Genomic DNA, 17,979 nt, shown 5'->3' with positions numbered 1-17,979 from the left:
TACGTGTGTGTATATGTATATATATATATATATATCTGCATGTATATATATGTGTGTGTGTATATATGTGTTTGTGTATATATATGTATGTATATATATGTATATATATTTGTGTATATATGTGTGTGTGTATATATGTGTTTGTGTATATATATGTATGTATATATATGTATATATATTTGTGTATATATGTGTGTGTGTGTATATGTGCATATATATATATATGTTTGTGTGTGTGCATATATGTATGTATATGTCTATATATATGTGTATATATGTGTGTGTGTGCATATATGTATGTATATGTCTATATATATGTGTATATATGTGTGTGTATGTATGTGTGTATGTATATATATATATATATATATATAATTCCACACAACCACTACCCCTTTCATATCCCACCCTAACCCATTGTAGAAGAGTCTTTTTCTTCCTTCATTTGGATTCTCTTGTTGCTGCTGTTGTTGTTGTTGTCTGCTAGTTTTGTTGTGATGGGTAAATTCGGTCCTAGAGAGCCATTTTGTTTTGACCAAAACCAGACCCATTTCTGGCACCTGCCCCACCACACACACACACACACACACACCCTTTTGTCCAAAAGATTTCTATAGTTGTTTTGTTTCTTTCTTTTGTCTCTTTTAGATTCCATGTGCCATTTGATGCAGTTTGACCAAGAACCATTTCCTTCAATCCGTTTGTGGAATGCCAGAATTGCATGTAGACGTCTTTCATTACCGCTGCCATTTCTCATTCAATTTCGGCGTCGCTGAGCTGGCACCTTCCCAATGAGCCAAAGGTCATCTAGCTGTGCAGCTCATAAAATATCATCATCATCATCATCAGGCGGAGGAGATGTAGCCAATATTCGGGCCACGCCTTCCATACCAATGTCTCCCACATCTGGCCGAGAACGGATGAGCTCTGCTAGTAGCACACCCTTATCTTTTACACAGATGGCAGAATATGAATGGTTGGAGCGAGAAGAACTGCACATGAGGGAGCTGGAAGAGGCACGCTCTCGCACGGCGCAGATGGAGAAAACCATGCGCTGGTGGTCAGACTGCACGGCCAACTGGCGCGAGAAGTGGAGCAAAGTGCGCAATGAACGTAATAAGGCTCTGGAGGAGAATCGGACTTTACGTAATAAAATGGACAGCTTCGTCAAGGAATCAGCGGATTTGAAACGAGACAAGCAAGAACTCCTGAGTGAAATTGAGGAACTGAAGAAACGGGTTGAGTACTGCAAAGGTGCCGGGTCGAGTGACATCGACCCTGGAATCCATGGTGTAGGTAGCAGCGTGGAGGGTGGCGGGTGTGAAGAGGGTGCAAAAAACACAAACACTACTAATAACAATAATAATAATAATAACAATGATTCTGAGACTTCACGTTACGATGTGAAGAATCGAGAAGAATTAGCAGCTGCTACTGTCACCTGTAAGGTAAGTGAGACACCTGTAGAGAATCTGATTGAGAAAAATGAACTCCATGTTGAATCTTCCAAAGCTAGTCCTTCCAAATGTCGACAAGAAGAGGCTTCAGAATCACACATCAGCAGAATTGAAGACAGGCTGTCGTTAGTAACCAAGAAATTGGATGAATCTCAGAAAACTCTTCACCTTCAATGCGAGTAAGTATCATTGTTATAGGAATTGTTGTTATTGTATCTATGTACCTATATATATATATATATATATGTGTGTGTGTGTGTGTGTACTTATGTATGTTACATACACACACACGTGTGTGTGTATGTGTGTGTTGCCTTTCACCACTGTATATCCGTGAAGATTGAGTCATTTGTGAGCAATGTCAAATCAAAAACGTGCTTCTTAGAGTAAAGTTCCTTGAATTATTCTGCACCAACTTCCAGACACAGATTCTTGTGTCACTGTTGCCATCAAAGATGTTCTCAACCAGTGATTGGTCCATTGGGAATCTGTTAACAACAATGCTAGATATATTTTAATATAGTGGCTGTGTGGTAAGTAGCTTGCTTACCAACCACGTGGTTCCGGGTTCAGTCCCACTACGTGGCATCTTGGGCAAGTGTCTTCTGCTATAGCCTCGGGCCGACCAAAGCCTTGTGAGTGGATTTGGTAGGCGGAAACTGAAAGAAGCCTGTCGTATATATGTATATATATATATGTATGTGTGTGTGTGTGTTTGTCCTAGCATTGCTTGACAACCGATGCTGGTGTGTTTACGTCCCCGTCACTTAGAGGTTCAGCAAAAGAGACCGATAGAATAAGTACTGGGCTTACAAAGAATAAGTCCTGGGGTTGATTTGCTCGACTGCAAATGACTGAAACAAGTAAAAGAATATATATATATCATGTGATTGATCAGATTGTTGGATGTTGTTATACATCGCTGGTCACAATGCACTTTGCATCATTTTAGCTTTCACATGATGCCACGCCACTGCTGTCTGGGCAAGCAGACAGGCCACCCTTCCTCTGCAGATCATTGGAAGGAGACTATTTTGTGGCAGGGTGGCCCCATTTACAGCTGACTGAAATGTGGTAACGTGAAAGGAAGTGTTTTGGTGAAGAGCACAAATGTGCTGCTGCCCAGCCTGGCACTTGAACCTATGATCTGGTAACCATGAGTGCAACACCCTAACCACTTGGCTGCTTCCCAACCATGTTGTTTTGGGTTCAGTCCCATTGCATGGCACCTTCTTTTACAGCCCTGGGTTAGCTCAAGTGGCCGTTGTGTGTGGGTTAGGGTTAGGTTTATTTTGATGTCTCATGATGGTTATAAACGAGTATCATCATCATCATCATCATATTTCCAGTCTGGCCATGAGAAAATATGGCCTTGCTTGGAAACAAGTCAAGGTTGGTGACTGGAAAGGCGTCCAGCTGTAGGAAATCTGCCTCAGCAAATTCTGTTTGATGCAGTCATGGAAGAGAAGTGATATTATAAAGATGATGGTGATGATGTCTATCTGTATTGTTTTTCAAATTGTTTGTAAAGAAAGAAATCCTTTCTGCTTTTTTCCCTTCTAATTGCTGTTGCTTGTCTGATTCTTGCAGAGAAAATATCAGACTTACAAAAACAATTGAGAAACTTGAAGAAGAAATCTCGTCTCTAAAAATAAAATATGATGAACTGAAACTGTCCAAAGCAAGTGTGATTAACGAGGTTTGTTCTGTTTTGTTTAATTAACATCATTTAATTAACACTGGATTGCATTTTGAATTTAGATTTGAATGTTTTGTTGATTTTTAACCCCTGATTGAGTAGACCTGTAACAATCAAATGTATTCCAATCAGAACCATTTTGTATGTTTTATAGGCACAGTGTATCCAAGACTACACGACTGAATGTGATCAAATAAACCTATAGTTAAGACTGTCTTGTTAACGAGCACCCAGGGGTGACATCGTTTACTCTGTCTTGTTGTTGAGTAACCCTAGCTCAGGCCTGGTCATGATGAACTATGCTAAAAGACATTCCAGCCTTGACTATCCCATCTTTTTAAACAACTAGAGCTTTGCAGCCATGGGATTTCATGTCTCATTTCATTGCCCACCATTTTTGGAGCAAGTGTCTGGTACCACAGCTTCAAACTATGGAAACTGTACAGATGCTTGTGTGTGTGTTTCCTCTTCAGTGAAAGATGCATAGATTATTGAGAAAAGCCAATAAAGTCGGGTATTTTAACAAAAACACCCTGCAATATTTATTCCACCCCTGGGTGAAATGCTTAGCGGCATTTTGTCTGTCTTTACTTTCTGAATTCAAATTCTGCTGAGGTTGACTTTGCCTTTCATCCTTTCGGGGTCGATAAATTAAGTACCAGTTTCATACTGGGGTCGATCTAAATTTGGGCCTTGTGCCTAGAGTAGAAAAGAATATTTATTCCAGCCAAGCCACACAAGACCCTTTCCTGTCACTCTCACTTTTATCAATGCCATGTTACCTGGGATTGGCCCCTTACAAACCCACAACTAACAACACCAGCTTTCATTCCCAAAATGCTGACCTAAAATGGCACCCATGCCAGCATGGGAGGCAGGCGTTAAGCAATGATGAAAACGCGTGAACTTTGGTAAGAAATACCATTTTTAATTACGTAGATCAATTAACAACTGCTGCATATAGATATTAATTATATTAATTACTGAGATGCAAAACAATTAGTGATTATTTATAATGTCGAATGTCACCAGATGCTGCTGTGAAATAGTGACAAACATTTCCCTCAGTGAAACAATCTTCCATTCTTTTTGGTGATGTCTTTGAGAAACAATATCACACGCTTGGCTGACATTTCCTTTTTTTTTTTGTTCTGCAACAAATAGTGCTGTCTGAAATGTTAGATATTCATTTGAGTGTATAAGATGTTCAATGTGCAACCAGATGGTTCCAGGTTCAATTCCATTGTGTGGAAGGGTCTTCTTATTCTTCTACTATACACTCAGATTGCCCCAAAACGTCTTAATAGAGGTTTTTCTCTAAATTATATACATATATTATATTTTGTGAAATTTGATTTAGAATTGCTAAATTGAATTTTTCCCTGTTAGTTTGGAATTATATTCCCTACTATTATTATACACACACACACATATAAATGTCTATGTATACATATTTATATATATGCATACATATATATGTATATATATGCATACATATATATGTATATATATATATGCAAACATATATATGTATATATATATACATACATGTATATGTATATACACACACACATATATATTTTAATAATATGTATTACTACAATAATCATTGACATATCGTAAAGAGTTTCTCATTATGTGATAGTGATTAACCAGTGGAATTTTTTGGATTATACAACCCCTAATGCGGATCTAACGTCCTCGAATTGACCACACACACACACACACATAAACATATACCCAAATTTGTTGACAGATATACATGTGTCTGTTTTTTGTTTTTTTTACCTACCTTATGGACTCTTAGATAACTGGACATAGTTTAGAAAGCCATGGACACATCATACATTTTATTTTTCTCACTTGGAGCTCTTCTCTTTCATTAATAATATTTTTCTAAAAAGCATGACTTCAACAAAACCCCCTTTTCTGCTCCCCCCCTCTGCTAATCTTTAAACCTAACACAGTTTTATGAATTTGGGTCTGAGCGCATGAATTTGCATGGGAATATAATTATTTGGTTGAATTCTCTGCTGCATGGCTAATATTTTCATTTTGGTGGTTTACTCACAGAAGAAAGGGTAGAGCTGGGGACCCTTTTTGGGGTACCCAAGATTCATGAAAGGAAAAGAGAAAGCTATTCTCAGATCAGGGGCCAGGCACTTTGTTTACAGCAGAGTGGACATTGCTGAAATAGCAGGGACATAAACAGACAAACACTGGTTGTCAAGCAATGGAAAGGGACAAACACACACACACAAACACACACACAAACACACACACACACACACGTATATGATGGGCTTTCAGTTTCTCTCTGCTAAATCCACTCATTAGGTTTTGGTTGGTCCAGGGCTATAGAAGACAATTGTTCCAGGTGCCACACAGTGAGACTGAACCCTGAACCCTGTACTTGGGAAGCAAACTTCTTACCACACAGCCACCCCTGCACTTATTTTTATATTAAAAATTTTTTTATATATAATTGTTGCAGGCATCCTCCTCTTTTAAGACAGGTGTGATCTGAGGTAGATTTGGGCACTATTTCTAGTAGACCAATAAATCAAATATCAGACAAAGTATTTGGGATGAATTAGTAATTAATGAAGAGAGTCTGAACTAAAATGAAGTCCCTATGTAGTCGTGTGATCTGCTAGAAATAGCAGTGAAATCATCTCTCTCTAGTCTTCAAAAAAGAAACGATCTACATTAATATAACAGTTCTGGATATGCCACTGTTCTGTTAGTAAACAAGATAGGGTGGCCACGTCTGGAATGTGTGTTGATGGTCGGTCTTCTTGATTAGAATTGGCCTGGGGCTAAACAACAACAACAACAATGTGTCATCTCCCTTGTGGGTTCATAATTTATTTGTTTTTAATTACAAATTGTTGTGCAGAATATACACACACGTGACTATATTTCCCCTCTGTGTATAATATATATATATGCTATTATGAGCCAACAAAGAAACCTCTATATGGTCCGTTGCTCTGCTAGAAATAGCAGTCAAATCTCTCTCTCAGATCACACCATACTCTTAAAAACAAATGTGTACATTGTAAGATAATGCAGTCCTAAAAATAAGACTCACCGTCATGGATGGAATGCTTTTCGTCATAGATACGCTTGACCTGAGATTAAACAAAAGTGGTTCTCTCTCTCTCTCTCCTTCCCCTCCCCCTCTCTCTCACACACACACACACTCCCCCCTCTCTTTCTCACACACACATTTTTTTTTTCTTTTAGTGATATCAGACTTCATGGCTTGTAGTCGTGTTCTGTCAAAGGTTTTCTGGCCATAATTTTATTAATCTTTATTTTTAAAGTGTCTAAGTCCACCTTGACATAAAGAGACATATGAAATCCCTCACCCATCCAGGTGTGTAGGACATTTACATAAAACCTGCCAAATTAGTTTCCGTGGTTCTGTTGCTTTTTTCCTAAGCAGTCTCTTGAAAGACACTCAACCAATTGCACCAATTTTCTGCCCTGGAACCTAATTCTTTATTTATCAACTCAAAAGAGAGAAAAGGGCAAAGTTGACCTTAGCAGGATTTGAACTCAGAACACAGAGAGCCAGAAGAAGTATTGCCAGGTGTTCTGTCCAATGCTCTTTCAACTGAACCAATTCACTGCCTTAAAGGGACAAAATGCCACAAAATATCTTTTTTTATTTGATGCTCCCATCTATTCTGATACATCCCTTTTCTAAGGCAGTAGGGTGTAATTTTGAGAGTGTTTAGGTTGCTATTTCTAGCAGGGCCAGCAACCATATACAGGCTCTTTCATTGGTTTGATGTTATTATTGTTTAGACACAGGTCAACTTTGACCATCTGCTTATTTTTCTTTCAGGCACAGTATATCTAAGACTACATTATCCAATGTGTCTTCTTATTTTTAAACAGTAGGGTGAGATATGAGAGTTACTTGATCTGCTAAAAATAGCAGCCAAATCACCAAGTCAAAGCTTCCTCCTTCACTGGACAAAATATCGATGTCCTTTCGAAGAAATGATTATTTCTGGAGATATTTATTTTTTGCTGTATTTTTTTTGTTGTAGACCCTCTTTTCACTCTCCTTGCCCCCCCTCCCATTTTCTAGATGGAACGTTTGCAAGCAGAACACAAAGAAGAACTTTCTAGAATATATTTAGAACTAGAAGATGAGCAAGAAAATCATTTGGCTGTTGACAAACGAATGGCTGATTTGAGGAAAGAGGTGAGGTCACCGTATTTTTCTGTTTCCGGTATTGATATATTTATATGGTCCCATCTCAATGTCCAGCACCTTTGGAAAATGTCTTCTACTATTGTCCCCAACTGACCAAAACCCTTGTGAGGAAATTTGGTTGATGCAAACTGTATTAAGCCCATCCTATATGTGTGTGTGTGTGTGTGTGTGTGTGTTTGCAAAGATGTGTCTCTGTTGATATTTTCACCTGTCAGTGCCCGAGCAATGCAGGCGGGGGCAGAAATTCCTTGTTGACATTATAACCAGTTATTTTGCACATTTGAAGACTTGGCAAATATACAAATTTCTTACCTGTAAGACAGCTGAGGGTTGGTAGATAGGAAGATCATTTGGTTTAAAAACCCTGCCTCAAAATCCATTTCTCTCCAAGCCATGTTACCATGGAAAAACAGGTGAAACAAACTATCAAATGTTGTATTTTCTTTTTCTTTTACTTGTTTCAGTCATTTGACTGCGGCCATGCTGGAGCACCGCCTTTTTAGTCGAGCAAATCGACCCCAGGACTTATTCTTTTGTAAGCCCAGTACTTATTCTATCGGTCTCTTTTTGCCGAACCGCTAAGTGACGGGGACGTAAACACACCAGCATCGGTTGTCAAGCAATGCTAGGAGGACAAACACAGACACACAAACATATACACACATACATACATATATATATACATATATACGACAGGCTTCTTTCAGTTTCCGTCTACCAAATCCACTCACAAGGCATTGGTCGGCCCGGGGCTATAGCAGAAGACACTTGCCCAAGATGCCACGCAGTGGGACTGAACCCAGATATATATTTATTCTTCACACGCATTATATATACCTACACCAATACAATTATTAATATTTCTTCATCGTTATGGCAACGTGCTGGCAGAACCATTAGCAAGCTGGCCACAATACTTGGCAACATTTTGTCCATCTTGATGTTCTGAGTTCAAATTCCACCAGGATCATCTTTGCCTTTCACTCTTTCAGGGTTGATAAAATAAGGACCAGTTGAGCACTGGGGTTGATGAAATCGATTTAACCCCCATCCCCAAAACTGCTGGCCTTGTGCCAAAATTTGAAACCAATATTTCTATAAGTTAATGGACTGATAGTATTTTCTAGTGTTGGTCAAAATGCCTTGTGGCCCTAACATTCTGAGTTCTAATCTAACCGATTTCATCTGTCTTTCATTCTTCTTGTGGAATCAATAAAATTGTGGTACCAGTGATCTACTGGGCTCAGTTTAATCAACCAAATTCGCCTTCAAAATTGTGTCCCAATCATTAAGTGCAGTGGTTTGTAAGAAGCAGTAAAAAAAAAGAAATCTTTACAATATTTATTTTTGCCTGTCTCTAGTCTTTGAGTTCAAATCCCACCCAATCTCACCTGAATCTCGCTTTTGCTTCTAATATAAACCCAGGTCAGCTCCTTGCTTTCTTGTTATACAAACTTATATTCAAAGAGATTCCAGCCACGACCATTCCAACTTTTCTTTGCTTGTCAGAATGTATGTATGGCTACATTATGCAGCATGCCTTTCGTGTTTAAAGATTGTTGGCTGTGCTTTGAGGGAGATTTAACTACTATTTCTTGCAGATCAAATGACTGCAATCACTAAAACAAATAGGTCAATATAATAAATATATAAAAGAAAATGAAGGACCAATCAAGTACTGGATTCAGTGGTATTAATCGGCCCCTCCCCTCAAAGTTGCTGGCTTTGTGGATATTTGTAATATATATCCTGACGGGTGGGGGTGGGGGGATGTAATCAGTTACTCTCCAACAATTTTCTGACTTTTCTAAGTTGTTGTTGTTGTTATTAAAGGTCTTTGAGCATCTGAAGAAATGCTTTGTTCTTGTTCTTTGCATTCTGAGTTCAAATCCTGTTGAGGTCAGCTTTGTCCTTCATCCCTCCGGGGTTGATAAAATACAGGGTCTCTCAAGGATTTGGTTTAATATAATCAAGTAATCCCCTTCCCTAAAAATTCCTGGTCTTGTTCCGAAATCAGAAATATTTATTATTATCATTATTGGGTGAGACAGCAGTTCATGCCATCAAAGTGACACTGGGGTAAAATGTACGAAGCCCAATATACCCATCATGACTACCCGTCTGATAAGGGCACGCCAGGCACATGCATCACAACCATATGTGCGCGACATGGTGATCTCATTTCAAGATAAACAGCACATGACCATGCAGATGGGGCCCAGTTAGAATTTTCTTCGGATCAAATAGGTAGCCCATCCTGCTCAAAAGGTCCCTGAATAAGGGTTGTTGAAGGATGTTGAACGAACCACCCTTGTTTCCAAAGGTGAATTATTCAAACCCCAAAGAATCCCTCTCAACACACGGCTATGATGTTCCCCTACTACTTCTGCTCGTGATCAGAGATGCACATATCGTCAGCCACTAAGGGACATGCTCAACTGGTTAAGGTCAAACAACTGACAAGCAAATCTGTGGTATTGAGCAGAATATTTGCTGTAGCCCATCTTTTATACCGAGACAAAACAATGTACATGATAACACTTCCAATCAGTTAAGATCAGAAGCCATGAGAGCCACTGCCTGGTACTGCATCAGGGCATTTATTACTATTATTATTATGATTATTATTATTATTATGATTATTATTATTATTAGGTGGTCGAGTGGTAGAATTGGTGGAGCATCAAACCAAATACTTTGCTGTATTTGTTCTGCTTCCCTTTATGTTCAGACAGTTTTTCCTGAAATAATGTCTTGAGCTGGATATCTTTCCTGGCACCGACCCTTTTGGTCACTTCATGCAACACACAGGGAGGGGGGTTTATGTATATTTATTACGTATTTATAAAAGGAAGATCTCTGTTCACGTGGGCTACAAAGTCAGAAAACAACAGCCCATGACTTTCGGAAACATTTTTTCACGCTCAGAGTTGCTGAAGCATGGAATAAAATGCCTGCGTCAGTTGTTGATGCCATGACATATCTTTTAGGCCCTCATGCTTTTATCGCCGAAACTAAACCTGATTATATTACACTTTAGTGAGTAGTAGTGCACCTGAGCACTGTACACAATTATTATTATTATTATATTATTATTATATTATTATATTATTATTATATATTAATGGCATTATAAATTAATTATACAGAAGGGAGAATAAATATAATTTAATCAGAAAAAACAAGAAAACAAAATTCTGTAGAGATTCTTCATAGATAATTAGGCATCTGGAAAGTTCTGAACACTAATCTGTTTCTATCGATTATTCTATGCCTTTTGATATATTTTTGCCTGTTGCACACATTTATATGTGTTTGTCTGTGTGTCTATGATAGACAGATTTTGAGTTGATTTGTTTACCTGGTGTGTGCAGGTGTGTGGCTGTTGTTTGTTTGTTTTTGCAATGCTAAGATCTAACAACTTTTTCATTATGAAAATAAAATGTTTTGAATTATGAGTTTTAATTCATTTATAATCAGTATTAAAAACCCCAAAGAATTGCTTATTTGTAGCTGGAGGCTCTTCAAGCAGAGAATGCCTCTGAATGGGCCAAGCGGGAACGTTTAGAGACGGAAAAACTGTCTCTGGAACGAGAAAGCAAGAAGTTACGAACAAAAATCGATGATTTACATGAACAATTAGAACAGAAAAACCAGCAAGCAGCTACGTTGATTGATTCTGATATGAGAACTATGCAGTTTGAACTCTCTGAAAAGAATAAGGTAATTTTTGGCTATTATTATCATTCATTAGTCTTGTTTTAATTAAGGTAATGATCTGGCAGAATAATTAGCATGTTGGACTGAAAAGCTTATGTTCTGAGTTCAAATTCCACTGAACTCCACTTTGTCTTTCATCCTTTCGGGGTCGATGAAATCAAGTACCAGTTATGCACTGGGGTCAATGTTATCAACTTATTCTCTCCCTACCAAAATTGCTGACTGTGTACCAAATTTCAAATATTATTAGTATTATTTATTATTATTATTATTATTATTATTTTATTATTAAGGCAGCAGCAAGCTGGCCGAGTCGTTAGCAAGTCAGACTGAATGCTGAGCAGTGCCTTTCTTCTGTCTTTGTTCTGAGTTCAAATTCTGCTGAGGTTGAGTTTATCTTTTATTCCTTTCAGGGTCAATAAGATAAGTACCAGTTGGAAATTGGGGTTGATGTAATTGACTATGAAAATGAATTCAAAATATGTGTATGTGTGTGTGATTGCACATGTGTAATAGCATGTGTATGTGTGTGTGTGTGTGTGTGTCTGTCTAGAATCAGAGTAGCTTTATGTTATATTACCACCACCACCACCACCATCATCCTTATTGTCATGCGTCCATTTGTTCTTGCTGGCATGGGTTGGCCATGTTTGTTCCACTACAGCAACAGCACATGTTGTGGTCATCATTTAATCCTCTCAACACCTACCAACACCCCTCCCTCCACCACCACCAGTCTTTGTTGTTGTGTCTGTCATGGTCTTCGCAGCTAAATGCCTTTCTTTATCGCTGACCCCTCTACTTTCTCTCCCTCTCTCTTTGCTCTCCATTCGCACTGAACGCCCTCCTAAATGGATTGCATTCACTGCAGATGGCAAACTACCCTTTCGTTACTGTATTTTGTGTTGAGGTGCTCTCTGTTTCTTTCAATTACCTTAAATATAACAAAGAATTTAGTAAAATAACTTCGTTATCATTAAGCTAGTTTTAGGAACATAAATTGTGACTAAGGTTTAGTGGAAGATTTTAATTCAGAACTTATGAAAACAAGACATTTGTACTACAGGGCCAGAGGCAGTTTCAGTTAGGTTGGTAACAAAAGGGTTAATTTGCAGATTTTGTTTCACATAGTTGTTTGACTTGTTAGAAATAGCAGCCAAATCTTGTGCAAATTGAAGACACATTTGACTAACTCTCTTTAACTCTTTCATTACCATATTTCCATTGAGATGCTCTGTGTTTCTTTCAATTACTTTAAATATAACAAAGAATTTAGTAAAATAACTGAGTTATCGTTAAGCTAGTGTTAGGAACATAAATTGTGACTAAGGTTTGGTGTAAGATTTTAATTAAAAAATAAATCTGGTTTTTCTTTCTTTCTTTCTGTCTTCAGGAAGTCATTGAATTACGCCACGTCCATGCAAAATTGAAGAAGATCAACGTTGAGAAACACACTGAACTCGATCACACTCGACGTCGTGCAGAGCAATACGAGATGGAGGTTAAGAAGCTTCGTTCCCGCATAGAAGAACTAAAGCAAGACTTGGCCTCTGCCGAAGACGAGGTAGCTTACCATTATTTGTGTTCTGCTTCTGTTCTGCTAGTCCTTTCCTTTTTGACTTTGGTTTTAGGCATTGGATTGCGGCCATACTGGAGCACTGTCAATTATCTATATCAACATCCAATCCCGGATGAAATTGGTGTCTAGACCTTTTTTTACTGTATGGTTGAATTAACGTATTTTTAGAGAGTTGCTTTTAGGAATATAGATACCTTTACAGACGGTTACACTAATACGCACGTGGATGTGTGGTAAGAAACTTGCTTCCCAACCACATGGTTGCGGGTTCAGTTCCACTGCGTGGCATCTTGGGCAAGTGTCTTCTACCATAGCCTTGGGCCAACCAAAGCCTTGTGAGAGGATTTGGTAAACAGAAACTGAAAGAAGCCCATTGTATATGTGTGTGTGTGTTTGTGTCTGTGTTTGTACCTCCACCATCACTTGGCACCTAATGTTGGTGTGTTTACGCCCTGTAACTTAGTGGTTTAGCAAAAGAGAATGATTGAATATGTACCAGGCTTACAAAGAATAAGGCCTGGAGTCAGTTTGTTCGACTAAAGGTGGTGCTCCAGCATGGTCACAGTCAAATGACTGAAACAAATAAAAGAAAACATACATGTCTGTATAACTCTCTGCATTCATTCATCCGTTTGAGAAGACAGAATTGGTTCAAAGTTTGCAGTTCTTTTAATCCTCTACTTCCTCATCCTCCTCATCATCTCATGATCTGTTGTTGTCCTCTTTCAGGCTGATCTTCAAGCAAACAATGTCCGTAAGTTACAACGTACAAATGAGGAGTACGAAGAGCAAGTTGGCAACTTACAAGTCCAAATAGAACATTTACAAAGCAGGTGAGTGGCGGCTTTAATGCCTTCTGTCTTTAGAGCAAGCCAAACTTTGTGGGTGAACGTTAAGCCATGATGGTGATGATAAAAAAAAAAAATAATAATGTAATTATTGTATACGGTGCTCAGGTGCACCACAACTTGTCAGAAAGTGCATATAAAGTACATGCAGTAATGTAGAAATGTCTGGAAAGCGAACAATGCATGAGTCAGATAGATGCTTACGTGTGTACGGAGGGGAGAAAATCAGGTGTAGTGTTGGCGAATCTCAGAAAGCATGGAAGTTTTGAAGGATGCAGTGCTCTGAAACTAACAACTGATGCCGGCAGTTTGTTCCATGATGATGATGACAATGTTTTTTTTTATGAAACTCAATCCAGTACTTGACTGTTACTTTATTTTACTGACTGCATCAAAATGGAAAGCAAAACTTATCATCATCATCATTGTAACGTTTTCGTGTTTCCATGGGTTAGAATAAACTGAAGCACATGTTCTACGACTGGATGCTCTCCCTGTCACCAACCCTCACCTGTTCTCAAATAAGGTAATCTTTCCCCCTGACTCAAAACAGTTCCATGTCCAGATCAGAAATGAACAGCACCACTTGTATTTTACATCCATCACATGATGTCAAATCACACACACATGCACACACACACACACACACATGCACACACACACACACACGCACGCACGCACATACATGCACACACACAGATGCACGCGTGTGCACCATAAACTCCTTTCAGTTTCCTTCAACCAAATCTACTCACAAGATTTTGGTTGGGCTATAATAGAAAATCCTTGCCCAAGGTACCACACTTTGGGATTGAACCTGAAATCTTTTGGTTCAGAAGTGAACTTCTTAACCATGCCATGTAAGAATATAAAAAAAAACTTTTTAATCATAAAAAAAAGTCACTCTGCTGCTCCTAAAGAGAATGGAACCAGTAAACTTAGAAGTCTATTAAAAGGTCTTGAAAGAAATCAAAAGAACAAAAATACCAAATTATAGTGACTTGCACCCGTACTTGTAAATGGAATGTTCCAGATACTAGCATTATGAAACAGTGAGTCAAAGCAGCTGTCTTTTTGTTGTGGGGTTATATATTTGCATAAAGTTCATGGCTGCCAACAGTGATTTCTGGAAACTGATGTCTTTCAGTTCTGATACCCTCTTCTGGTGCTTGCTTGTGGAGCATTGATCTTCTCTCATTCAAATGGCTCTGCTTCACACTTGCCACTAAGTCCTTTATGACTGTCTTTTAACGACAAAAGATGCCTGTTTTTACAAGGAATGTTGAAGGTTAGTCTTATATATTTCACAGTTTGCCTCACCAACATGGCTGGTTATTTGGTAACCTATTTCACACACACACACTCATATGTGTCTGTGTGTCTGTGCTGTTAACAGTTTCTGCTTGTTCACCGTTTTCTCTTTTGTATGTTGGCACATATTTGAACTTGTTGCAAAGGATAAATAAATGGGGCAACTCCTGTTCCCCTGTGTAACTCAGCTCATTTTTTGGTGGGTGTTTTTTGTCATTATTTTAGACTCTCCCTGACTAATTAAAATATTAAGATAGACCCCTATTATAACCTATGACTGCTGCCAATGGGTTTCTACTCCACTGGTTATGATGACGAGGGTTGCAGTTAATCCAATCAAAGGAACTGCTTGCTTGTGAAATTAATGTGCAAGTGGCTGAACACTCCACAGATGCATGCATACCCTTAACGTAGTCCTCTGGGAGATTCAGAGTGACAAAGAATGTGACAAGGCTGGCCCTTTGAAATACAGGTACAACTCCCTTTTTTTTTTTGCCAGCAGAGGAATCTATTATTGTGCGTTTCCAGCTATTTTGGTTCGGTCTGTAGCATTACAGAACCAATCCAAATCAGGTTAATATCTTGTGTTTTATCTTAATGTTTTCATCTGTATCTTACCAACAAGAGTGTCTGGGTGGTTACTCAACCTGCTAGAAATTGCAGTCAAATCCTCATATGCCCCTGCCCACCCACACTCTCACACACTGCCTAAAAAGAAGAAACAACACTCCAATCCCTATATTCTGTCCATCTTCTCCAAAACCTTTCACTTTCTCTCTCTCCTTTTCATGTTTCTCTGATAACCATTAACTTTTTGCTGTTCCAAAACAACATTAACCCCGTCGGTCTCACTGATTATAGCCAGTTTGTGAGGGCCATGGATGCAGCCTCTTTATTCGACTCCATCCAAAAAAAAAAAAAGGGCCAAGGATTGCTTTATTAGAAGAGTTTTTATTACTTATCAAACTTTCACCAATTTGTGAATAAACGTTCTCTCTCCATGAAGAATGATTTCCTTTCCTGCATGACAGCAGCCACAGCCTTTTTGCTTCAATATCCCGTCCCGGTCACCCGACTTCTCTGAGGCACTCAATTTTGTATTGTTTTCACATAAACATGCATGTAGTTTGGGTTCTGTCCCACTGTGTGGCACTTGGGGGAGCAAGTGTCTTCTACTTTATAGCTTGAGGTAATCGAAAGCCTTATGAGTGGTTGTGTCTAAAGATGGGTTAGGGTTCACCCCAGCTGTTTTAGATGTGTTCTTTATTGATGAACAAAAGTGCTGTTCATTTCCACTCTTCCTTGGAAACCTATCTGGCCATGAGGAAACAGGTGAAGGTTGGTGACAGGGAGGGTATCCAGCTGTAGAAAATTCTGCCTTGGTGAATTCCATCCGATCCATGCAAGCATGGAAAAATAAGCCTTCAAAGAAATGAAGGTTATTGAAGATATGATGAAGGTTAATAGGAAATGTCTTCTATAGTCATGTTTTGTGAGAGAATATTTGAAGATAGAAACTGTAAGGAAGCCCCTCATGTGTTTGTTGGTCTCTACATATCTTTGCATTGACACAACTTGGGCTGCAATGATTCTTATGTCCTGCATAAAAATTTTAAAATCTAGTGTTTGAAAGTGCAAAGATTTGGAATAAAGCATATTATTTGAAAACGGAGGTTGGCACCAGGAATGATATCTAACCATAGAGTTGTCCTAACAAATGACTTCTTCTCCAACCCAACATGGCAAAAGCAGATGTCTCTCTACATATCTTTGCATTGACACAACTGGGCGCAATGATTTATGTCCTGCATAAAATTTTAAAATCTAGTGTTTGAAAGTGCAAAGATTTGGAATAAAGCATATTATTTGAAAACGGAGGTTGGCACCAGGAATGATATCTAACCATAGAGTTGTCCTAACAAATGACTTCTTCTCCAACCCAACATGGCAAAAGCAGATGTCAAAAGGAAGAGCCATTGTCTCTTAACAGCCATCTCTTTACATCTTGTATCTCTCTTAGTGAAGTCGTTTCTCTAATAATGATTCCTTGGTTGGTAACTTCTCCCTCAGTTCTGTCTTTCTCACCAATTACCAATCTTCATTCTCTGAATCCTGTTTGCTTCATTTTCTCTCCAGCTTCTCATAATCTTCCGCAGTTGTGCCTAATATACTTGCTACCATGCAACAGTAAAGAGACCTCTACATGGTCGCTTGGTCTGTTAGAAACAGCAGCTGAATTTCCCTCAAATCACATTCATTGTAAAAGGAAGCAGACACTGGATGATGTAGTCCTAGATACACTGTGTGAACTGAAGGCTGGATGGTCACAGTTGGAAGACCTTTTGAACATTGATTCACTTGATTTGGGCTGACTGGGGCTTTTATCAGTTCCTTTACTCAGTTTACCTTTTCTCCAGACAAACCCTTTCTGTGCCTCTTCCACCCGTTCCCTACCCAAATCTTCATTACTGCCATGATATGTTATTCAAAGGTTCTCTAATCTTTTCCCGTTTCTCACTTGCTTTTAGGTTGCGTCGAGGAAATCCACAAACTTGTTTGAAGTCTCGCTCTTCCCAGAGTCTAAAATCGTTCACAACTGACGAAGCGACCACACTTCCCGACAGTGATGAGAATGCGATGGAGGACGACATCTCTTAACTCCAACCCTGTGTTTATCAATCGGCAACCCTACCTCGCCCTTCCAAATACCGTCACACCATAGCAAGGGGAGACAATTTAATGCTTTCTTCTTAGTGCTGGAAGCTCTGTATAAATCGGTTTCTGTGTACAGATCTAAAGATATCTAGACTTAGCTTTTATTTAATATCAACTTCTCTTTATCAATGTCTCTCTTCTCTCTCTTCTCTCTCATCTCTCTTTCTCGCTCTCTCCTCTCATCTCTCTCTCTCTGTTCTCTCTTCTCTTTTCTCTCTCTCTCTCTCTCTTTCTCTCTCTCTCTCTTCGCTCTCTCTCTCTACTTTCCAGACTGAATATATATTTGTGTGAGGATATATATATATATATATATATATATATATATATATATATGTATATACAATAAGTGTATATATGTGTATGTATATGTATAGATATAATGAATAATCTTTTTCTGTTGTACAAAAATTTTGTTG

At 38.6% G+C, this 17,979-nt stretch overlaps 1 protein-coding gene across 2 annotated transcripts in view; it reads left to right on the top strand.

Annotated features, from left to right (window-relative positions):
• Window positions 1–17,550, top strand: part of LOC115221631 (coiled-coil domain-containing protein 102A-like) — a 33,753-nt gene extending 16,203 nt beyond the window's left edge. Inside the window, exons 2-8 of one of the 2 annotated variants that reach the window (XM_029791832.2) lie at window positions 649–1,636; window positions 3,048–3,156; window positions 7,262–7,378; window positions 10,904–11,113; window positions 12,504–12,674; window positions 13,419–13,522; window positions 17,377–17,550. In XM_029791832.2, coding sequence (XP_029647692.1) covers window positions 792–1,636; window positions 3,048–3,156; window positions 7,262–7,378; window positions 10,904–11,113; window positions 12,504–12,674; window positions 13,419–13,522; window positions 17,377–17,506 — 1,686 coding nt within the window. In that variant the 5' untranslated portion in view covers window positions 649–791 and the 3' untranslated portion in view covers window positions 17,507–17,550. The remainder of the gene's footprint in view (window positions 1–648; window positions 1,637–3,047; window positions 3,157–7,261; window positions 7,379–10,903; window positions 11,114–12,503; window positions 12,675–13,418; window positions 13,523–17,376) is intronic. The other variant, XM_036511081.1, reaches the window with a different exon arrangement.
• Window positions 17,551–17,979: the final 429 nt, after the last annotated feature.

Source organism: Octopus sinensis, linkage group LG18 (assembly GCF_006345805.1).
Source record: "Octopus sinensis linkage group LG18, ASM634580v1, whole genome shotgun sequence".
NCBI lineage: Eukaryota > Metazoa > Mollusca > Cephalopoda > Octopoda > Octopodidae > Octopus > Octopus sinensis.
Note: the sequence above shows the minus strand (reverse complement) of the source record. Positions and strands in the feature narration are given on the sequence as shown.